This window comes from Zingiber officinale, chromosome 5A (genome assembly GCF_018446385.1).
Source record: "Zingiber officinale cultivar Zhangliang chromosome 5A, Zo_v1.1, whole genome shotgun sequence".
NCBI classification, from domain to species: Eukaryota; Viridiplantae; Streptophyta; class Magnoliopsida; order Zingiberales; family Zingiberaceae; genus Zingiber; species Zingiber officinale.
Window position 1 is genome coordinate 149843795 of NC_055994.1, and position 24670 is coordinate 149868464.

Sequence of the window (24670 nt, forward strand, 5' to 3'; positions counted from 1 at the left end):
GGATGTAAAGTTCACATTTTAAACACTAAAGATTATTTAAGAAAATTCACACCCAAATCTAACAAAGGAATATTTTTAGGATACTCCTCAAACAGTCGAGCCTATAGAGTCTACAATCAAAACACCCTAAAAGTTGAAGAAACAACTAATATAATATTTGATGAAGAAAATAATCTACCAAATATAAATGAGAATGTTGATATTGATCCAAGAAATATAGAAGATGATGAAATTCAACCAAATCTTAATAAACCAGAGGAACCAGCCCCTGACCCACTTATCAGACCAACTAGGGTCAGTACCTCTCACCCATCTGATCAAATTTTGGGTGATCCAAATCTAGGGGTAAGAACTAGATCCTCCTACAGAATTCACAGTCAGATTGCCCTAATTTCTAAAATCGAACCAAAAACAATAGAAGAAGCACTACCTGACCCGGACTGGATCATAGCAGGAAGAGTTAGCCCAATTTGAGAGAAATCAAGTCTGGGAACTTGTATCTAAACCCTCAAATAAATCAATAATCGATACAAAATGGGTATTTAGAAACAAGCTAGATGATCAAGGCGAAATAATTAGAAATAAGGCTAGGCTTGTAGCTAAAGGATTCAGCCAAGTTGAAGGTTTGGACTATGATGAAACCTATGCCCCAGTAGCTAGACTAGAATCCATTAGAATGTTGTTAGCCTATGCAGCAAACAAAGGATTTAAATTATACCAAATGGATGTCAAGTCAGCATTCTTAAATGGATTTATTAAGGAGGAAGTATATGTAAGCCAACCCCCAGGATTTGAGGACTTAGGATATCCTAATCATGTATTTAGGTTAAAAAAGGCCTTGTACGGACTTAAACAAGCCCCTAGGGCATGGTATGAACGATTGTCAAATCACTTAATATCCAAAGGTTTCAACCAAGGTCAAATAGATCCAACTCTATTTGTAAAAACTGTAGACAAAGACATCTTCATAGCTCAAATCTATGTTGATGATATAATTTTTGGATCAAATAACTCTAAATTTTTAAAAGAATTCACTAAATTAATGGAAAATGAATTCGAAATGAGCATGGTTGGTGAACTTAATTTTTTCTTAGGCTTACAAATAAAACAAACTAAAGATGGAATATATATTTATCAAACTAAATATGCAAAGGAATTAATTAAAAAATTCTGCATGGAAAATTCAAAAATAATAAATACACCCATGGCAACCAACATTAACATAGACTCTGACCCTGAAGGCAAACCAATAGACCCAAAGTACTATAGGAGTGCCATAGGAAGCCTGCTTTAGCAAGCCGACCCGACATATTATTTGCGGTTGGTATGTGCGCAAGATACCAATCTTGTGCAAAAGAGTCACATTTAACCTATGTTAAAAGAATACTTAGGTACATTAAAGGTACTCTAAATATAGGACTCTGGTACCCTAGAACTTGCACCTTTGACCTTCTTGGCTATTCTGACTCGGATTACGCCGGATGCAAGTTAGATAGAAAAAGCACAAGTGGTAGTTGTCAATTTCTAGGACAATGCCTAGTAAGTTGGTCAAGTAGAAAGTAACATTGTGTGGCTTTGTCTACCACTGAAGCTGAATATATAGCCTTAGGTGAATGCACATCTCAATTGCTTTGGATGATGCACACTCTTAAAGACTATCAACTGAACTATCATAACACAAAAATCTCAATTGATAATATAAGTTCCATAAATTTAACAAAAAACCCAATTCATCACTCAAGGACTAAACATATAGAAGTGAAGCACCATTTTGTAAGGGATCATGTAGTTAAGGGTGATATTATACTCAACTATGTTGAGTCAAAATCAAATCTAGCTGACATCTTCACAAAACCCTTACCTGAACTTGAGTTCAGCTCACTTAGAAGACAAATAGGAATGTGTTGGGTAGAATAGACAATGTTTGATTATCATTTGCTTTTAAATTTCTAGGAAAATACTTATTTCAAAATTCCAATTTCTTAGAATTTTCAACATTTTGATCTAGCCTAAGCTTTCCCCTAGAAATCATGCTCCCCCTAGATTAAAGCCAGAGCATCTCACAAACACCTAGGTCTACCTTGCTTGTGTTTGAAAAACTTAGAAAGGCGTGAGATGCATAGGGTACAGCCTGGACTCAGGAATGCTTATATTTGTGCATCAATATGAGTCTGGGCGTTAAACACATCATAAATAGTAATCAAGTCAGGTCTTCCAGCTCTAGCCAATTCTAACTGGACCAAATAGACTTAACTTGACTAACCATGTGAAAGCTACTGCCCTCTAGGCAATCAGCAAGTAGCTAAAGGTTAGACAATTAGGAAAAGTATGTTTCAATTTTTTGGTCAAGCATGATAGTACTTAAGGTTCTAATCAAATTACTTTACCTAATTATTTTAAAGGCTCTGATACTTAATCAATTTAAACTCAATAATTTAATTTGACTCATATTTGGACTAGAAAACAAACTACTGCTACTCCCTCTTTCCTTCTTCAAAATGGGTATTTAAAACTTAATTACAGTTTTTCAGAAAACTTATCTATGTAGTGAATATTCAATTAATTTCAAATCTAGTCAACTTTTTTGTAACGGTTTAAAAGTTTTTAAGTGACTTCATATTTTATAACTTCTAAACAATTCCTTTTATTGAAAATTCAAATACTCCTATTTTCAAACCTAGTTAATGTCAAGACTATTTTAACTAGACTTAGTTATACTGTACTCTAAACTTAGCTATTTTTGCAAAATATCTTCTCAAGACAAATCATTTCAAAGCTAAATATATAGCTAAGTACCTTCATATTTGGCAAATTCCAAAATTCAAAAAGCTAAGTCGTTTTGTCAAAAAGAAAATTTATTTTTTTCTTTGAAAACTTTCCTTCAGAAAAATACAAATCTACTCTCAAACTGGTTTATTTTTGATGTATGGCAAAGGGGGAGAGTAGGTAAATTAAAAGTTAAAGGAAAATTCAAATTATTTAATAAAAGGCGGGCTTTTATTAAGGGGGAGTCTAATATTACCAAGGTAAAAAGTTTCCAGCTTAACTGTTATTTCATTTGAAGTTTATTTAAGCCTGGTTAACGTTATGCAGTTATTACATATATTCAGTTATTACAAATGTTTTTTTAACTTTGAATTACGTATTGCCATAATCAAAAAGGGGGAGATTGTTGGTGCGGGAAGCATCCGACGATCGAACCTAAGTTTTGATTATGGCAAAGGATTCAAAGTTAAGGTGCTTTGTTATCTGACAGCTTTTGCTGAGTGTTTCAGGAAAGTCCTAACTGCGGTTAGGCAAGGTAAAACCCTAGGGGGTGGTAACCCTAGGTCATAGGGGGTGGTAACCCTATGCGGAAAGTCTTGGCAGGTCGATGGCTTCAGGCAAAAGTCCTAGGGGGTGGTAACCCTAGGTGGAAAGTCCTGGTGTCGCGAACGAGGTGAAAGTCTGGACGGGCGGATGTTCAGCAGAAAGTCCGGAGCATCGAGTGCCGAGCAAAGTCCGGTCGATCTGGAGGATCGACTGGCAAAAGTAATCTCTCCGAGAGGAGTAGGTGAGGACGCGTTCCCGTAGAGGGAGTAGGCGTCGTCGACCTAGGGTTTCGGTTGGAAACCCGAAGTCAGACTCAGAGACTGTCATAATTTCATATTCATACTATTATGTTGTGTTAACTTTGTGTTGCGGTATCTTTGGATTAACATACTTGCAGGTACCAAAAACACAAAGAAGGACTCGGATGAACAATGTCGGCGCCCTCATGGAGCTTGAGGCGCCTCGAGTGCAAGAACATGGAGGCGCCTTGAATGGAGATCAGGCGCCTTGAACCGAGGTTGAAGGCGCCTGGATAGGTGGCGCCTTAAACCGAGATAGAGTTCGACCAGTGCCTTTGATCCACGCGGGTGACTCGGCTCGTTCAAGGCGCCTGGTGAGCAGTGTAAGGCGCCTTGAACCCCTTTATAAGGGGTCTCGACCAATACAACTTCCAAGCAATCCTTGTGCTGCGTGCTGCTCATTCAACGACCCTGAAGTGCTGTTACAAGTCCACGACGACCAGGAGCTTCGAGATTACGATTCTGTCGTCGGTATACTTGTTTTTAATTACTGTACTAATTGTAAATCTTGTACTCCTTTTTCGTACTTATAAGTGTTGCCCACCGAAAGCGATCAAGGATCGCGGGCCTTCGAGTAGGAGTCGACCTAGGCTCCGAACGAAGTAAAACTACTTGTGTTCTTCTGTGATTGCGTTCGTTACTTCCGCTGCGTAAATTTACTTTGATAGTTTTACGATTCCGATAATCGAACGAATAGCCGCGAGCGTTATTCACCCCCCCTCTAGCGCGTCTCGATCCAACAGTAAGGGTGTGTCAGACCAATGCAATAGTCCAATGCAAGAGTAATGCTCAAGAATGGTGTAAGGGTGCGCCAACCCCATGCAATAGTGCAATGCAAGAGTGATGCTCGAGAATCCCAGTAGCAACTACTATAACGAACTCATCTTATAAAAGATTAATTTAATATATCATACTTTGTTTTGTAATGTTGCCGACCCAAGGTATTTATAAAATTTTCTCTGCTTGTCAATCATAAGATGTGAGATTAAAGAGATTTTAAATTACTGATTGATTAATGAGAAAAATTCTCAATAATATGCCTTAGCTGAATCTCGAACTTTAGATCCCTGATTGATTAATGAGAAAAATTTTCAATAATACATTGTAGCTAAGTCTTGAACTCTGGATCTCTGATTGATTAATGAGAAAAATTCTCAATAATACAGTACAACTAAATTTTAAACTCTAGATCCTTGATTAATCTTTTGTCTCATGGTAGTATGCTCCAGTTCCCTTACAAAACTTTCATTATTGGGTTAGCCATACACTTCACAAGTTTCTAGCGATTCACATAAAAAGGGCAGCCCGGTGCACAAAGCTCTCGCCATGCGGGGTCCCGGGGAAGGATCCATTGTACGCAGCCTTACCCTGCTTTTTGCAAGAGGCTATTTCTAGCGATTCACATAACATCATCAAATGATACAAGTCTTGGATAAGAATCTACAACGCACTAGAATGCCCTTATTGACGATCCTTTACTCCGATAACATCTAGGATTCCTCGAACAGTGTGATATCTCACACCGGGTAAATCCTTAACCCTTCCTCCTCTTATTAATACTATAGAATGTTCTTGTAAATTATAGTCAATACCAAATATATAAGATATTTCTGTGGAAATTATTAATAAATTTTAAAATTATTTTCAATGTAAATAATAAAAAAAATATTAACATAATTTAATTTTAGATTTAAAGGATACAGATTTTTAATAAGTTTTTGATATCCACCATCCATATATATTAAAAATAAATTTTATTATTTTTCCTTGACAAAGATTATAACTTATTGATTTTATTTTTTTTTCTGAATATTAACGTATTTAATTATTTATTTAAGAGTGTTTAATGTTTCTATATATATATATATCCAAGCAGATCGACAGAGTTTCTCTCCTCGCTAGGTTGCCGACTCTCCAAGTAAAAGCGATTTCTTCCTTCCCTTGCGATCTACGACGGCACCCCGGCGATTAGCGATCAGAAGGTCCGGAGATGGCGGTGGTGAGCTCGGCGAGCGGCCTTATTGCGATGCTCCACGAGCCGCACCCGGCGCTTAAGCTTCACGCCCTCGACAAGCTCAACTCCCTCGTCCACCTCTTCTGGCCCGAGATCTCCACTAGCGTGCCCACCATGTGAGCCTCCTCGCTCTATTTTCCCCTCTCATTCTGCCTTTTGCTCTTGATTTTTCTTTTCATTTTCGTGGCGCTCATGTCATGGTTAGGGCTTTGGTATGGGTTACAGATTTGGTGGTTCCATCAGGTCTGTCCTTTACTTATTTTTGAAATTTGGTGTTATTGTTTTTTTTAATCTTCAGACAGTTGCTGGAGGGTTTGATCAGGGAAGGTGCTATGGGGGCTTCCAAACCTAATTTTTGTTCTTTTGACAATTGGTCGAATTTAGGATTCTGGTTTTCATGTTTTGTATTTTAAAAAAATATTATGAACTGCATTTGAGCTTGGAAGTGTGTGATTGTTATGTAACTTAGAGGATAGTTAGTTGCCAAGAAATAATTCCCTACCGTGCTTTTTGTTTTTTTTATTTCATGCTAAATTTTGCGAACAGTATGACTCAGTTGGCGTCATATGTTTCAGTGAAAGTTTATATGAAGACGAGGAATTTGATCAGAGGCAACTAGCTGCGTTGGTTGTCTCTAAGGTAATGCTGTGATCCCTCTTTCTTTATTATTTTTAACAAATTAAATTTTGGCATTGTCTTGGTTGCTATTACAAATTAAATTTTGGTGCCAAAGTGTTGCTACTGACTTTTAACTTTTGTCATTTTAGTTTTTCCCCCTATTAGTTGTTCTTATTTGGTTTTCCTGACAAGGTGTTCTACTATCTCGGAGAGCTTAATGACTCATTGTCTTATGCCCTTGGTGCGGGATCCTTATTTGATGTATCAGAAGATTCTGATTATGCGCATACTCTGTTAGGTATATGATTCTGGCCAAATGGTTGGATTGCATTTTTCTCATCCAATTGTTTTCAGATCTGATTCAGATTGTTGTTATTTTAGCCAAAGCACTCGATGAGTATGCTGCTCTTAAGTCTAAAGCGTTGAAAACAAGTAAAAATGAATCTCAAATGGATCCAAGGTTGGAGGCCATTGTGGAAAGGATGCTTGACAAGTATGTTAGGAAAATTTTCACATTTGATACTTGTTTATTACTGTCTATTATTAAATCATTAATACATTTTGTTGATTCAGGTGCATTTCCGATGGCAAATACCAGCAAGCCATGGGAATGTCAATTGAATGTAGGAGGCTAGATAAGCTTGAAGAAGCAATTGCCCAAAGTGACAATGTTCATTGTGCACTTTCATATTGCATAACGCTTTCACATTCATTTGTCAATCACAGGGAATACCGCTGTGAGGTAATGTTATCCTTGTACATTAAGTTTCTAATAAGCTCATTCATGTGCTTACAATAACATATCTGTGAGTTTGATTCTATATTTGTGTTGAATATGGAATCTGATGCTAGTTTACAAGGTTCATTTTTTCCATGCTTTGGTAAAAGAAATATTAAATAAAAGTACTACACTAGAATGATTATGTGAAGCGCTAATAAATGATAAAATGAGGAAAAAATAGGTTAAGATGGCATGAACATATTCAAGGGCTGTCAATACATAGTTAGAAGAGTTGACTTAATTAAGTTGAAGGTGTAAGTGGCCAAGGGAGTTCAAAGAAATTTCTAAATGTATTAAAAAAAATTATCAAAGACATCTGAATATTTCAGGTGATGTTATGATGTAGTATTGCATTGAGTTCAATGGAGAGAGAAGATCATATAGGAGGCCTCATATAGCACATTAATGCTGATAAGAAAAATGCAATTTTAATGATATAAATTTTCAGAGAGATAGTATACAAATAAATGTATGCATATTTAAATTGGCAAACATGGCTTCTTAATCAAAATTTGATCTGGTCTCATTGGTGATATATAGTCCCAATACACACACATGAGCTTAACTACATTCAATATGCTGTTTAATTATTTTGTAGAATCCTAGGAGCACATTCTGTTCCATAATGTTTCATATTGGTTCTTGTATTTGATTGTGAAGTGAAAATCTTTTAGAAATCTATATCATTTTGTTTCTGGCATGAACTGTGAAGTTTTAATTGGAAATTTGTTGTTTATGATCAATCTGCTTGAATTGCTTTCCCAATTCTTGTACCATGAAAATATGTATGAGAGGTTCTGGCACTTAATTTGATAGATTGGTTAGTTATGAAAAAACTCTTGTCATTTTGCATGGTAGCATGAAGTATAGTAACATCCTCACTGTATCAAATATATGACCTTTGCTTCAAAATGCACGTATCTGTTTTTCACTCATTTGACAAGAAATTTAATTGCATGGGCATAAACAAAGCAGAAATCCTTTTTTTCCCATATGAGAGTTGGTTTGCTGTGAAGACAAATTCTGATCTGTTGAATAACAAGGCTTGAGATTCATTTTGAATTTCAGGTGACAATGCACTGCTCAAAGGGATATGAGATAAGTTATCTAATTGATTTTTTTTAACATTGCAGGTTCTTCGTCTACTGATCAAGATATATCAGAGGTTGGATTCTCCTGATTATTTAAGCATTTGTCAGTGTCTTATGTTTTTGAATGAACCAGAAGCTGTTGCGACCATTTTGGAGCGGTTGCTATCAGGGAACAAGGTATTTTGTTATAATGTTATTTTTGTCCTTCGTTGCAAGTCTGACATTGTAATTTATTTTTCTGTATAGGAGGATGCACTTCTTGCATTTCAGATAGCTTTTGATCTCGTGGAAAATGAACACCAGGCATTCCTATTAAATGTTGTGAACCGCTTATCAAACTCCAAATCTCAAGCTATCGATCATGCAAGCCCTGACCAAGTATCATCCACTCAAAATTCACAGAATGGGAATGCTAGTGCAAGTGCAGATGATGTTCACATGATTGAAGAATCACATGCTGCTAATGGGACTGCAGAAAATATCAATGAAGTAGACACCACACATAATGAAAGGCTTGCAAAGATAAAAGGAATATTATCTGGAGAAACATCAATTCAATTGACTCTACAATTCTTATATAGTCAGAATAGGTAACGCTTAACATTTTTCATTATTGATATCATTGTGATGTTTGCCCATTCACATGCAAATTGATATCTTTGTGTCTGTTGATAGGTCTGACCTTTTGATTCTTAAAACAATAAAGCAGTCAGTGGAAATGAGAAACAGTGTGTGCCACAGTGCAACAATATGTGCCAATGCTATAATGCATGCTGGAACAACTGTTGACACTTTTCTTAGAGAAAATCTGGTATGAAATATATTAGTGTATGCCACTGAGATCCTGTTGATTTCTTTTGGTTGATCTATCTTTTTTGATTGAGTCATCTTGTTTGATTAAAGAAAACTGCAGCACAACCATATATCATAATTTCTCTGTATGTTTTTGCATTTGCTTTAAGTGTCAATTTTCTTGATTCTGTCTTGGTAGGAATGGCTTAGCAGAGCAACAAATTGGGCCAAGTTCAGTGCTACCGCTGGACTAGGAGTTATTCACAGAGGTCATCTGCAGCAAGGAAGGTCACTGATGGCACCGTATTTGCCTCAAAGTGGTGCTGTTGGTGGTGGTAGTCCATATTCTGAAGGTGGTGCACTTTTTGCTTTAGGACTGATTCATGCTAACCACGGAGAAGGCATCAAACAATTTCTTCGTGAAAGCTTACAGAATACTAATGCTGAGGTGCCTTTTGTTTGCAATACTCTTCAAACACTAGATTCAAAATTCATCAGTGCAGGCACCAAATCTTTTGACCCGTCTCATTAGATATGTTAATAATCTATATCTACAGGTTATTCAGCATGGTGCATGCCTAGGTCTTGGATTGGCAGCTTTAGGAACAGCAGATGAGGAAATATATGAAGATGTTAAAAATGTGCTCTATACAGATAATGCTGTGGCTGGTGAAGCTGCTGGCATCAGCATGGGCCTGCTTATGGTTGGTACTGCAAGTGAGAAGGCAGGTGAAATGCTTGCATATGCACACGATACACAACATGAAAAGATCATTCGGTAAGTGTTTTTTTGTGTGGTTTCTTAAATGATATGACTTGGTTTGTCTAACTAGTTCATCTATTTCTTTCCCGTAGTATCTATATCTGTTTTTGCTTTTTTATAACAAATCTTAATTCTGCTAAGACATGTCATGTTTATGCTCTGTGAGTCTCAAATCAGGCCAAAAGTGAATCTTTTTTTGTTACATAAATTGCATCAGCTGTATGCTAATCTGTATTCATCTTTGCAGGGGCTTATCTCTTGGAATTGCATTGACAGTTTATGGAAGGGAGGAGGGGGCGGATGCTTTGATTGAACAAATGACAAGGGATCAGGATCCTATACTTCGTTATGGGGGCATGTATGCCTTGGCTTTAGCTTATAGGGGGACAGCAAACAACAAGGCCATCCATCAGTTGCTTCACTTTGCTGTCTCAGATGTAAGTGATGATGTGCGAAGGACAGCTGTACTGGCTCTTGGATTTGTTTTATACTCCGAACCTGAACAGGCAAGTTTAAATGAGCATCTTCTCTCTTAATTGATCTTGGACACAAAGATAGAAGCCCTTGCTCTGTAAATTTAACTACTTGCAGGACATTGTGCTTGCAAATTATCAATGTTCTGGCCCTTCACCTTCACCCACATTTATTACTGATTAATGATGTTTACTGCTAATCTGTGCTTATGTTAAAGTCTGTCTGTAGTCGATTTCCCTAATGTACTTGTTATTACCTTATTTATAATACTTTGTAGTCATAACATTTTGGATGTTGCAGACCCCAAGAATTGTTTCCTTGCTGTCTGAGTCTTATAATCCTCATGTTCGTTATGGTGCGGCTTTAGCAGTTGGCATTTCTTGTGCTGGTACTGGTTTGAGTGAGGCCATTTCTTTGCTTGAGCCTCTAACATCTGATGTTGTGGATTTTGTCCGCCAAGGAGCTCTCATAGCTATGGCCATGGTTATGATCCAAACTAATGAATCCTGTGACTCTCGTGTTGGAACGTTCAGGTACTTGTTGATGGTCTATTTTAGACTTGTGTTGAAGAATCTGATAATTAACTGCCTTCACTATATGTTCTAAATCTTCTTGATGTATGTAGGCGGCAATTGGAGAAAATAATTCTCGACAAGCATGAAGATACAATGAGCAAGATGGGTGCAATATTGGCTTCTGGAATTCTTGATGCTGGTGGAAGGAACGTAACCATTAGACTGTTGTCTAAAACAAAGCATGATAAAATCACAGCAGTAGTTGGACTGGCTGTTTTTAGCCAGTTTTGGTATTGGTATCCCCTTCTCTACTTCATAAGCCTTGCGTTCTCCCCAACTGCCTTTATCGGACTTAATTATGATCTGAAAGTTCCAAAATTTGAGTTCTTATCGAATGCGAAACCTTCGCTGTTCGAGTACCCTCGCCCAACAACACCTCCGACCTCAATTTCAGCAGTCAAAATGCCTACAGCTGTTCTGTCAACAGCAGCTAAAGCAAAATCGAGAGCGAAAAAGGACACTGAACATAAAGGCTCTCTGGATAAGCTGTCAAATGACGATGCCTCAAGTGCTTCAGCTTCTACAAAGCCTAGTAAATCTACTGAGAAGGATGCTGATGCAATGCAGGTAACTTCTCGTATATTGTAAGAATGATAGTATCCATCTTTATGGTGTTAATGCAACAAAATAAAGGTTCATTCTGTTGAAACCCTTCAAAATTCCAATTATCAATCTTTAAAACTTTATATGAAGTCTCTTTGGTTCTTGTCGAGTCAATTCCAGCAGGTTTAATATCATACTCAGAGCAACTTCAAAAACTTAGTGTACATTAGACAGCTGTTTAATGTTTAAGAAGGTTAACCTCATTTTTTATGTGAAATTGTTTTGGAACAAACGTTGGAGTTTAAAATTATCAGCTTGTCAGATTTCACTTTCACCTTTTGTATGCAAAAAAAATTAAAACTCCATGAGGAAAAATAGTTATAACTTACCCAAATTTGTTCTTGCATTTTAGGTGGAGACTGCTGTGGAAAAGAAATTGGAGCCCGAACTGTCTTACGAGACTTTGACAAATCCAGCAAGGGTCGTGCCTACCCAAGAAAAATACATCAGATTCCTTGAGGGAAGCAGATATATACCTGTTAAGTTAGCGCCTTCCGGATTTGTCCTCTTGAAGGATCTGCAACCCTCTGAAGCGGAGGTACTCACACTTTCAGATGCACTGACAACAGCACCTCCCAACGCGGCAGTAACTGGAGCAGCTTCGACAGGCCAGCAGGGATCTGGATCTTCAGCGATGGCAGTAGACGATGAGCCTCAGCCGCCACAAGCATTCGAGTACAGTGGTTGATCAAATCATGACCTTGTTCAAATACATTACAGCTCGAACAATAGTCCATGGCTTAGCCTCAAAATGCAACTTCCGTTTCATCCTTTTTGTTTTCTTCTGTTGTCAATATATTTTTGGGAATGCTCGTGGGATTCATCGGTGAAAGGAACACCACTAGAATTGTTCGACAACCAAGAACCCTTTAGCTCTTTGTCATGGAGGACCATGTGATTGGTAGGACACATAATTTTCATTAATTATCTGCTTTGTGCGCATTTGTAACTCATTAGTTCTTTGTTTTGTCGGCATATTAATGTGGCATGAATTGTTCTTATGAAAATCTCTTGGTATGAATCTAGTAGATCGATATTTGCTTATTGAAGGAAAAAGAAGGTAGATGAAACAATTGTCGAAAATGTCTTCTAGACTGACCTCTCCTGCTAGCTGTTCCCCTTTAAATGTATGGTCGTCATCATCAAATGAGCGAGCAACAATGATGGTCGTGAGTTGCTAACTCTTGAGTTCCATGGTGATCGAGTCCAACAATAGCATCCCAAATAATAGCAGCGGCTCCCCTACAAGGACAACATATGAATGATTGTTCTTGGCGAAGTGAAATTTTTGTTCGGTTTGATCTTTCAATTAAACCGAGTGATGAATATTAATGCCGTATGCTCTACAGTATAATCTAAATATTATGGTTATACATTATAATAGTCACATGTAGATTTAGTCGGATCTATGACATTCTCTTTACTGTCATATCTCTTTACTTGAATAGCCATGATATATTGTTAAATGTTACTTAGTGCTTTTCTTTAAAATGTGATTTTAGACCAATATTACAAGAACCCACATCAATTTGAAGTTTGTTTTATATTAGATTGGGTCTAAGTTTTAAATCTGAAATTAGTTTCGGATCTTAAATTTTGATTAATGACAATTCTTCGTCTGAAGAGAGGGTGATTAGGAATATAATCAAAGTTCAATATTAAAAAGATCACGGATTAATCTAATTGGATATAATTGGATTATTGGGTTAATCAAATTGAATCTTAAACTTATTAGATTAATGATGAATCTAATATTTATTTGGGTTTGTAAATAATTTAAATAAAATGAAACCTTATAAGGTAGCTAGCACTAGTGATAAATATTAGGAGACTCCAATTGTACTAATGAGATGAGTAGCGGTTGTGCTCATATAGATACTACTATAGGTGTGACCACACTCTCCAGTCACATAAAAGAGTATTAGGCATCAAAAGATAACTTTTCTAAACCAAATGATTAATTTAAATTCACATGGATATGATGAATTCCTTTTTTTTCTATGTAATTGTAGACGGAATCCAACACCTAGTATCATTGATCCCCTGCTCTTTATTCTATCCGGTCTTTTGGGGTCTAGATAAGAAACTTTCCGAAAGGAAGCATTTTCCATCAGTGAATTGGTTTATTTAATATTCCAAGAACTAAATTAATTAAACTAAATTAATTAAATCGAATCAAATCAATTTTTTTTCCGAATGGACCGTGAACTGATCAAATTTTTAATTAAAACTAAACAAACTGAATTAATAAAATATTAGTTAATTGGATCGAAAATTGAATTAACAGATATTTTCTAATTAAGGTCTAAGAATTCGGTTCAGTTTAATAAAAATTTAGTTTCAGTTTAAAAGTTAGGGTCTAAACTAAAAATTTAATTTATTTGGTCTATTCAATTTAAACAAATAAAAAATTTTAAAATTGAACATGATCAAATTAACCGAATTATTTATTTTTTTTAAAAAAAAATCAAATTTATGAATAACCGAATCAAATTTTTAATTTCTATTGGTTTATTAGATTTAACCGAATTTTTACTCACCCCTAACCATGACACCTTAATTAAATGGACTCTAACAACAATTTAAGTTTGTTAATAAATCTTATTAATAAATGAGGCCTAAATAACTCTAAAAACCCTTCCAATGCCTAGGGTGAGTATTTAGTTAAAATTAAATTGAAATTGAATTTTCAATAAAATCTGGACAAGCATAATTGATAAAATATCAGTTAATTTGATCAAAAATTGAATTAATCGATATTTTTTAGTTAGATCTAAAAATTTAGTTTGGTTTAATAAATATTCTGTTTTGGTTTAAAAATTAGGGTCTAAAAATTTGATTCGGTCTAAAAAAATTAGTTTATTTGGTCTATTTGATTTAACAAAATAAGAAATTTTAAGACGGCACCTGAACCGAATTAATTATTTTTTTTAAATAAATTTTTAAATAAACTGAACTGAATTTGTAAATTATTTGTTCGATTTAATTAAAATTTTACTCATCCCTAAATGCACCACCTAATGGATGACGACGACGATGTGCCCACCCAGGGCCATCTCAAGATTCCCCGAAGCCCTAGGCAATAATAATAATAATAATAAAACCCTTTAATATATTTTTAAATTTTTTGCTAAGTTTTTTTCATTTGAATTTTGGATTAAGATGACCAGTTTATAAAAATTGATTTATTTTTTAAAAATAAAATATTATTTTTATATAAAATTTAGTTTTCTAGCTAATATCTAGATAATTTTTTTTAATATAGTTAAATTATTTAATCTTTTTTAGACATTGTTGAACGTAAATAAAATTTTATTAATTTTAATTTTGAATTTTTTTTTTATGATGAAGCATTTTAATTTACTTTGGATAAAAAAAATCTGATTCATGAAAGAAAAAGAGAGAAAAAAAATTAATTATTAATTATTTTACTTTACGTTGAATTTATTAATTAATTTTTCTGATATTATCGAGGAAGAAAAAGAAAGAGTAAGGAAAAAAATATTATCGACGAGGGAGGGGAAGAGATATTGAGAATAATTAGTATTTTTTAGAGATATTGAGAAGCAAAAAGTTTATTTGTTTATAAGATATATAATTAAATAGAATAAAATCACCTGCAATTATGAGGAAATAAGATTAAATAAAATAAAATCTTAGCTAATTGTAATAATGAAAAAATAAGGATAAATAAAAATAATGAATTAATTGATAAGATGTAATTAATGAGACCCAATTTAATTTTTTAATATCTACTTAATTATTCAATCAATGTGCTCCGCCCTAGGCATAGACCTTAATGACCTATGCCTTGACCCAGTCCTGTGTCCGCCTTGCCCGTTCCTCCACCTTCATTCAAAAAACTAAAGCAAACGGTAAATCATTTTATTATTGTTATTTTTTTTTACTATGCTAGCAACCCAGAGGAGGTGAGAAGTAAATTCCAAGATTTCTTAAAACAATTGTCAAGCATGTCACGCCCCGGAGGAGTCTTTGTCCGAAGAAATTTCGGCAGCATCTCTCCTGTACGGCGGACAATCTGAAACTTTCCTACAAACACTATATACCTCAGCCACATGCGGCTGGAATAATAACAATAAAAGAAAACAAACACCACGCAGTTAATATCAAATTCAGCCTCTGGCTGACACAACCACGCAGTTAAAAATAAAGCAGCCCACTCGGCTGTACCTAAACCAAAACACAAAACTGCTAGCCGGCTAGGCTTACACAACCAATAACAAATACAAAATACCACATAACAACATCAACACTCCAAAAATAAAACCAGAGTACCGAGCTAAACAAACTGATACATAAAACAAACAAACACTACAAGAAAAAAGCTAATAGACAACGCTTTAAAAGCGTTGTCTTTGTGCCTGAAAAAGCGTTGTTAAAGGCACTGTTGTTAAAAGTCTGCTCAACGACAACGCTTTTAAAGCGTTGTCGTTTGTAGAGAAGACAACGCTTTAAAAGCGTTGTGTATTTTTTGCAAAAACATCATCTTTGCAACGCTTTAAAAGCGTTGTTGTTTTTGACAAAGACAACACTTGTGTAACGCTTTAAAAGCGTTGTCTTTTTTAAAAAAAAAAAAAATCTATTTACAAAATCATTTTTTTTTATTTACAAAACTATTAATTTTCTTTTACCATGTCTAGATTTGAATTTGACATATAAAATAATATTAATTAGCTCAGTTAATGATTTCAAACTCGTACCAAAACAATAGAATTCAATTACAAAGTATTAGTATTTACAAGAGAATTCAACTATACACAAAGACTAAATAGTTCTGTTTCAAAGTAGATAGTGACATTCGAATTTAAAATAAAAAAAAACACAAAATAGCTAGTCGGCCTCGAAGACAACGATCTGCATGCTTACTTCTACTAGATATACTGATCAAAAAGGATTGTCGGCTTGAGACTGGGACAAAACACCTACCACTGTGTATCTGCCAAAGAAAACAATACCATCAGTATTATGCAAAAGAAATTTTCACTCTTAAAGTTGAAAACAAAGGTCACAGTTCACACCATACAACAATGAGAAAATTTGGATTGAGAAAGACAGAAGAAAGAAAAGGATCTTTGGTAGGTAAATTAGTGCACAAGAAAAAAGACAACCAAAGCCACACATGATTCTATACATAGAACCTAGAATGATATCTTGGATTGGTTTTATATTTTACTGGCTACATTTCTTTAATAGGCATATTAATGCTATAAATCACATAGATATATTCTTCTCGCAGTACTGAAATTCCTTCTCATTGTCAAATGTTTGACAAGATAATAAGTAGTCCTCGTCTATTGAAAAAGCAACAGTAAGATACATCTATAGACTATATTATTTGTCATTCATTGCATATCTCAGGATTAGGACACTAAAAAAATGTTGATTACGTTTATAGAAAAACCTTCATCTCAGGCTTCTGGACCTACCTTTTTAGTTTAACATATTCCTATTTTTTTCCAGACCACAGTTACAGGAATTCCATCTTAAACTAAACGAGAATGATTCAGGAGATAACTAAGTTATATATATCAGTATATTATTAACATCCATTTAATATAGGTTTCTTTTCCAGTTAAGCACTCCTATAAGTTTCTGATATTTGTTTCAAAACTTCAAGAATGCACTGCACTGACTTAATGTTATAGTTCTGTCTTGAAACTTTATGAGAAATTATGCCTCAACCTTCCACCAGTCCACCTGGACAATAAAGGATGATATTGGCTATTAACTATTCATGTTTCTAAATTTAGAATTCCTTCACAGACACTTAATAAAACTTTCAGCAATCAGTTAAACAAAATAGATGAATTAATTACAGAACAGAGCCTTACTACAATACTACAGTGTAAAAGAGCTCGACAAAATAATCTATGATTAAAAGGTTAAAACATAATTTCTCGAAACAAATAAAGTCAAAATGCGAAAACATGGCATTTACCTGTTGAGAACTTCGGCAGCCTTTGCCCACACAAAAAGGATGGAGATCAAGAGAAGCAGAACATTTGAGACAAGCGACAGAAGGGTATATCCAGCTACCTCAAAGATGATACAAGATGTAAGTACACCGATGAGAATTCCCACAGTTACATTCTTCTTCCTCCAGAGGATCACATCAGCAACTATCAGGCACAATTACAGCGAGTCATTGATCAGGACACAAGCATTTTTAAATTCCACTCCCAATCATTTTGTTTCTCTCCATGTGACCCTAATTGAAGTAAAAATATCACAACTAGATTCGCCAATAGTAGAAAGAAGGAAAAAAAATGGATCGGGAAACTAATAAAACACTTGATGGGCATGAGTCATGAAATCATAATGTGTGCAAATTGAAACATAGGAGGTCAAATTAATACAAGCACTTAACATTCACATAAAACATTACTCAATATGAAAGACAACATGAAGAAAAACATAGAACGAAACCTAAAACATGAAATGAAATCTACATGAAACTCTAAAATAGCAAATACTAAATCAGCTAACCTATCAGCATCCAAAGGGTTTTCCTATGAACGATAGCATTTCACTTTTCAGCTAACCTTACCCATGATAGACTATTGCGTGGTTTGATGGAAAGAGCTTGATAGATGTTAAGAATTCACAACAGGTTTATGTTTATTTCTCACTCAGGAAAATAATTGAGTCAGACACCTAGGAAAGAAATGGATGAATATCATGACAGCTGTTAGACAAAAGGTTTCAAATTAAGACACAAGTAATCTTCAACCAGACCTCGGATAGATATAACATCATAAGATGAGTCCTATGCTATTATATATAGTTCTTCCTCTACCTGGCACCTTCTAATTTTCATTGATTTAGTTTGTCTAACTACAAAATCAATGGTCTCTCACAAGCCTTTGTCGTTGAGTTTGTTGAATCTTATTCCTCTTCTATATGTTGTCATGTGAGCTTCGGATGACAGATTCACAATACGGCTCTCAATTCCTGTCCTCTCTGCTGTGCTTTTCATTTTGTCAAGCAGAAGTTTGGTCAGAAGAAAATGACCTGAAATCAAAACGAAACCACATTGCAAGATCATATGGAAAACGAACATGTGGAAATCTTAAAAAGAATTGCTCGTTTACGATTACTAAATGAAGTCGTTTTGAGATGGTGAAGAAGATACTCACCGACATGATTGGTAGCAAACTGCATCTCTATCCCATCCTCCAAAAGTTGAAACGGACAGTACATGACGCCGACATTGTTTCTGAAACCAAACAAGTTGAAGAGGAGACGTAAGATTCGGCCGCGACAAAGAATGGAACAATTAGTGTGAGGAAACAATGGTATAATTACATCAAGATGTTTAGAGGAAGATCCATGGCAAAAAACTTCTCAGCGAAGGCTCGGATGGACATGAGCGAACTGAGTTCTATCTGTATGATGTTGATTCTAGCAGATGGGGTGCTCTGTAGAATGCTATGCTTTACTTCACTGGCAACTTCGGTGTTCCTGGCGCCGATGATGACATGGGAATGCGATATATAAATAGCAGATCTGCTGAAAACACCAAAGATGCATATTCCTAGGATCAAAACATTATCGAGCAAAAAACTGTTTGAGAATTGCATGGAGAAATTAAAGAATCCAGAGTCTTGGCACTACCATTCACAAGGCATTGAGCAGGGGAATTTATCATGTAAGAGAGGCAATGCATACGTTTTAACTGTTTTGCCATCCATAGTCATGAGTAAGCAAACAGAAATTTTTTTACATAAGTTTTTCTAAGTGTGGAACACATTTTTCCCTTTCATGTTGGTTACGAAGGATTACTTTTACAAAATTTAGAAATGAGCAACATGCCTCGAAATTTTTATTAAAGTAACAAAACACAGATTCTAGACTATTATTTTGATTGCTCTTTTTTGTTGACTAAACAATGAATTGTCGAAAATAAGCATTCAAATTCACCATTGTTAAGATAGCTTATCAATCTAAAGGAACAAAAGTTGAGTTTCCAAGCGAATAAAAGGTCACAAGAGTTTTACAGTAGAACTTACAGAAGCATATCCGCTTTACTAGGTAAATATTTTTCTCCATGTAATTTTTTCTCCATGCAATTCTCAAAAACGAGTGTTACGAGTGTTTGACCGGGAGAGGGACAAGGGAAAAGCAAATATTTCAACGGTGAATTTTACAATAGAACTTACAGAAGCATATCGACTTTACTAGGTAACCTCCTGAAGAAGTTAAAAGCGACGGAGGGTGTCATGCTTCGCAGCTTTGGGTGGTGCATGGCGTACAGGTGACCTGGATGCTCGGAGTCATCGTCGGTGCTTGCTGCTGTCGCTGATGGAATCAAGAAGAAGGGTGGGCTATGGAGGTCCGACCAATGGCAGTGAAGAGAAGAAAGAGCTGCCGGCCGGTGGTGAGGAAGAAGAGACGACCGACGGTGGGAGGCCGCGTGCCCTAGCCGCGCAAGAGGAGATGTCGCGAACAGAAAGGAATCACCAGCACTGTGTCTTCGCATGGGTAAAAGTAAATAAAGTTTTCTCCTCCTTTAATCTGGGTCATCCATATTGTGATGAAGATGGATGAAAATCCAGCCGTCAGATCTTCAGATAAGCGGTCTAGATCACTTAAGATTGAGATGATAACTTGACAGTAGACAACACTTTTTAAAAATCGTTGTCGTAGATACTAAAAAAAATACTAATAGACAACGTTTTTTACAAAGTGTTGTCTTTGACCCATAAAAATCACTAATAGACAACGGTTTTTAGAAAAGCGTTGTCTATTAATAAGAAAATAATGAAATAGACAACGCTTTTGACTAAAAGCGTTGTTAAAAAAAAATAGACAACGCTTTTTAAAAAAAACATTGTCGTTTAAGTGTTGTAGAATCCCAATTTTCTTGTAGTGAAAACATACGTGAAACCGATAAGTCTTCTGATATGACGTAGGGACCAGCAGACAGGATGTTCCAAGCGACACCAGAAATAACCTGGTACCTGAAAAAGATAGTGTCAACGGGGGTGAGTTCAACAACTCAGCGAATACCAATGGACATGAGTAGTAAGATATATCTAACAGCAACAAACATGGAATACAGCTTCCTAATCATATATAGGGAATATGCAAAACTGAAAGGTAACTGAGGAAGCTGTACTCATCAGGAACTCCTATCCAGACAAAAGGGTCGTCAAACCGAAAGTGTCAATAATCCTGTATGCAGGTCAAAGGTATGCATCCAACCAAAATGCAGCAACCAAATGCAGCAAACACAATCACAATAATATAAATACATCAATGCATATGATGCTAATGATGCGCCCTGACACCAGTCGGTCCTCTCACACACAAATGGCGAGACCGAGTGGGTAGGGCTATGACAACCGTGCACTCTGTCACGCTCCGATGAGTGACCGAGTGGACGGGATCTTTACTCCTGTCCCGTGACCCCAAATCATAAATGGGGAGCTCAATGCTCTCAACTCCCGGTACACAATGACGGGAGGTATCTCTACCACGCTGAGTCACCGACCAACGGAGCCAACAGAGTCCACCGTCTGCAGCTACTATCGCTACACTAAATGCCGTGAGCCAAAGCAGGCCGCTACCACGCGAGTCCTCGGACCAGCGGAGCCTAAGCAGAACCGCCACACACCTGCCCGATATACCACTAAACCATGAGTGGGGTGTGTGCGGTAACTGGCGATGGGCTCAACCATAGTGGAGCCGACAATCGCACAGCATGCAATTATGATGCATGTCACTATGCATAACAAAAACTGATCAACATAACCATATCCATATATACAAAATGGGTACTGTAAAAGCGATGGTCACATACCAAAATCTAGAATACACAGGTCAGATAGAATATCAAAAACCTATGTCCTGAACATAATAAGTATGGAACATCCTGATCAGCATAGAAAAATCCATATATACATAATATGGGTACCACAGTATCAGTAGGTCAATCCGCGGATCTAGGGCATACAGGTCCTCTATGGTATAGCAACCTAGATCCTAAACATATCTCCTTCCATAACATATGTACCAACAATATGCACATATCAAGAATCAAGGTCTAGGTACACGTATCATATATGATATACAAATAGAGGTACACAAGCCAGTAATGGCATAAAACCTAAGTATCAGATAATCTCGATACATATGACTGAAACCAAAAGTCCAGAACCTAGTCCTAACCTCAGTAAAACATGGTATGTCACTTATTCTAGAAACTAAGATACTCATGGTAATACAGTACTCATGGCAATAAATCACATGATATAAGCACGGATACGTCACAAGCGATAAACCTAACATGCTATGGATATCAAACAGTGACATACCAAAGACAAACATGTTCATTGCTTGTAGTTATAAAATACTATGCATATCCAAAGACAATATCATAAAAGATAAGTCAAGAGGTACCCGCCTTCATACGCATGTCGTATCAACCGTCCTCAACAAGTCCAAGAGATCGCATCCAACTCAAATCCTTCACATCAATTTAATCCAAGAACACATAAACTAAGTCTATAATCCATTAGATTAGACTACACATTTATCAATGCAAACCACTCACCAGAATTGATGGCTCCACCAATGACGTATAGCTGGTATCACTCTCTGCCAGCGTAGATGAAATCACTGTCCCTCCCAAATCTGAGGACTCTACAGTTGCCTCGCGACCGAAACATCCTCCTGTCGATAACAGTGGTCAACACTAAGAGAAATTACTGCCCAACTAAACCATAAACTCTAAATTAGCAATCCCACACCCAATCATCACAATACTGAGATGAGATGCACAAATCACAACTGAAATCCAGCAGTAAAATAATCTCCCTTACCACTTTAACCACTGCTAGGGCACGGTACAACAAAACGGGACCACAGGAACGACTTGAATGCTCTGCTTCTGTCCACGACCCGAAGAAGAAGATCAGTGGTCGGAGAGAACTCCAATTCCAGTGACTGTCCTAGAGGAGAGCAGCAACCACGACCGGTAGTGAAGAATCAGAAGGGGAAAATGGGCTTGGTGGTGGCTGTCGGCATCGGAGCGGGGCGTCGGCTGAGGCTAGGGCAGAGGAGCGGCGGCGGCTGTGAACCCAACTAGGGCACGGTCCTCTCCTCCTTTGGCCGTCACCTAGGGCAGAGGTGCGGCGGTGCTCGGGTGGCTCGCGGCTAGGGCACAGGGCAGAAGAGGGGAATACAGCCGTGAAGACAGCTAGAACTCGCGGTGGCCGGCGGCAAAGACCTAGGGCACAGCGGCGGCTTGAGTACCGGCGAGGAAAAGTGGCGCGATCGGGAGAAGAGAGGAAGATGACCGGCGCTGCTCCGTGCGTCACCGGCGGCAGTGGCGATCGGCACGCAGATCAGAGGGGAAGGAAGGTAGAGGCTTCCGGTGGTCGGCGCTAGGGCTCGCTGGAGAGGCGCCGGGCGAGGCGGCTCGGGTGCGCGAGGGAGAGGCACGCACAGATTCGGGGAAAAAAATAAAACGGAGGAATAAAGAAAATAAAAAGAAATAAAAGAAAAGGAAATGTAAATATAAACATTTTCTCGCTTAAAGGGGTAGCCTGAACAGGCTTTCCCGGACCCCATTTTTATCCCCGCTAACTCGTCCGTACGAACTCCGAAAAATTTCCGAAAATTTTTCAAAAATTCTGAAAAATTTCCTTATTAATATTCTCCTATTTTCGGTATTTTACAAAGCATGTCAAAAGGAAGATGAAATATAAAGCAAAAATTCAAGAGATGACGGTAGAAATGGTGGATATCAACAACTTTCTGGATAAGCGGTAAGAAAAGTTAGATGTTGAACGGAAGAAATCTGCAAAACTAAAAAAAAGAGAGTGGAAGAGGTGGAAGTTGAAAAGGTTGCTACATGGTCTAGGGTCTAGGTCTAGGTTTAGGTTTAAGAATGATTAATCAGGTTGAGTAACGTTAAGTCTGGGGGACTGGTCCAATCCCATAGAAATTTTCTATTGATTATCAGAGTAAATCAGAAAATACTTGTGATGGGTAGCCTAGAAACCTAGTATTTCTTTATTAAAAGTTCCATTTAGAAGGTCAAGGTCTGAGAATGCGCATGCGTTGGTTGGATGTTTGTTTTGTTGTTTTTGCAATAATACATTGATGACTTTTCTCTTAATATATCTTGTTTAATTTGATAGTTGTTATGGTAAGTTGTTCGAGACATTCTGTTTTTTGGCATATTCATTTATTCTCTTTTGTCAATAGTTTTTGGTTAATTTGTCATTTTGGTCGGAACATCGATTGTTTACCAGTTATTATTACTATCATAAACTTTTGCAATGCAAGGATTGAGGTGAGGATACCCTACTAAGCAACATATCAAGGTGCCGCACTTTGTCATGTTTGTAGGTATCTTAGCGCTGTCGATAAAAGGGAGGTGAATTGCTCTAAAAAAATTTAAACTCCTCTCAATCTTTAGACTAAGTTAGACAAACATTTGTTAAAAAATATATAATTAAATGCATAAAATAAACAAAAGGTAAGAATATTTACTTGATTTACAATCAATAAATTGCTAATCCAAGGCAAACGCGGCTCACTAAGATCTTCTTTTGCCTAAGATGGAGTAGCCTCTTATAAAGTTGAAAGCTTAGAAACGTGAAGAACAGAACTAGAAACTGAAGTACAAAACTGGTTTACGAGTATTGTGTTGAACTACTAAGACCAGAGTTCTATTTATAGTCTGCTTATCGGATCTGACCGTTTGCTGAAATGACAACTCCGGGCGTCTGGAAGGGGGTCCGGGCACCTAAGCGTGGATAAAACTTTATCTACGTCGACAATGACTTACAAATGGCTAGCGGATAAGAAGTTATCATGGTCCTTGCGTCAGGACTAGTCTGGGCGCCCGGATGTGGCTGATATGCCCTCGCTCAACAGCTCGTCGAGGAGGCACCCTTGGGGTGCCCGGGGGGTCCGGGTGCCCAGACCAGTCCGAGCCCCTGGGTCCAAGCTCCTGGATAGTCAACATTGAGTTGACTGTTTGGTTTCTCCTCCACCCAAACTCATCTTCCGGCCTTCTCCTCGAGTAATCTTCTGCTCCGGCTTCTTGTCCCTTGGAAATGCAACATGTTTCCTTCTCGTCTAGCAGCGTAATCTTTCGCAGTACCTCGTCTCTCGGATACACCGAGCCCGTCGACTTTTTCCTGTGCCATCTTTCTCGCTAGCTACGTCTTTCACTCGACTTCTTGTCCTCCTAAGTTCCTGCGCACTTAGACATAAGACATTAAATACATACATGACCTGACTTAACTCAGTTGACCATACCCCTTTTTGATGTGCATCAAATCAAATTAGAGTGAGGATAAAAGTATAGAAG

General features: G+C 37.0%; 2 protein-coding genes and 1 long non-coding RNA gene across 3 annotated transcripts; 1 reads left to right on the forward strand and 2 right to left on the reverse strand.

Annotated features, from left to right (window-relative positions):
* Window positions 1-5490: 5490 nt before the first annotated feature.
* On the forward strand, window positions 5491-12275 carry LOC121982419 (26S proteasome non-ATPase regulatory subunit 1 homolog A-like). Its single transcript, XM_042535466.1, has 14 exons — window positions 5491-5741; window positions 6201-6264; window positions 6436-6541; window positions 6625-6736; window positions 6817-6985; window positions 8158-8292; window positions 8362-8705; window positions 8791-8926; window positions 9107-9355; window positions 9465-9685; window positions 9918-10176; window positions 10445-10677; window positions 10770-11286; window positions 11675-12275. The coding sequence occupies exons 1-14, from the start codon at window positions 5602-5604 to the stop codon at window positions 12008-12010; spliced, it is 3021 nt and encodes a 1006-aa protein (XP_042391400.1). The 5' UTR covers window positions 5491-5601; the 3' UTR covers window positions 12011-12275.
* A 3780-nt stretch (window positions 12276-16055) lies between these two features.
* LOC121982420 (short-chain dehydrogenase TIC 32 B, chloroplastic-like) lies at window positions 16056-19822 on the reverse strand. Its single transcript, XM_042535467.1, has 6 exons — window positions 19503-19822; window positions 18649-18852; window positions 18480-18559; window positions 18201-18354; window positions 17282-17462; window positions 16056-16279 (listed from the first exon to the last, which is right to left on the reverse strand). Exons 1-5 carry the CDS (start codon window positions 19820-19822, stop codon window positions 17456-17458), a joined length of 765 nt encoding a protein of 254 aa, XP_042391401.1. The 3' UTR covers window positions 16056-16279; window positions 17282-17455.
* Window positions 19823-21760: 1938 nt separating this feature from the next.
* On the reverse strand, window positions 21761-22738 carry LOC121983385. Its single transcript, XR_006112474.1, has 3 exons — window positions 22167-22738; window positions 21899-22017; window positions 21761-21811 (listed from the first exon to the last, which is right to left on the reverse strand). It is a non-coding gene; the product is annotated as an uncharacterized LOC121983385 (long non-coding RNA).
* Window positions 22739-24670: the final 1932 nt, after the last annotated feature.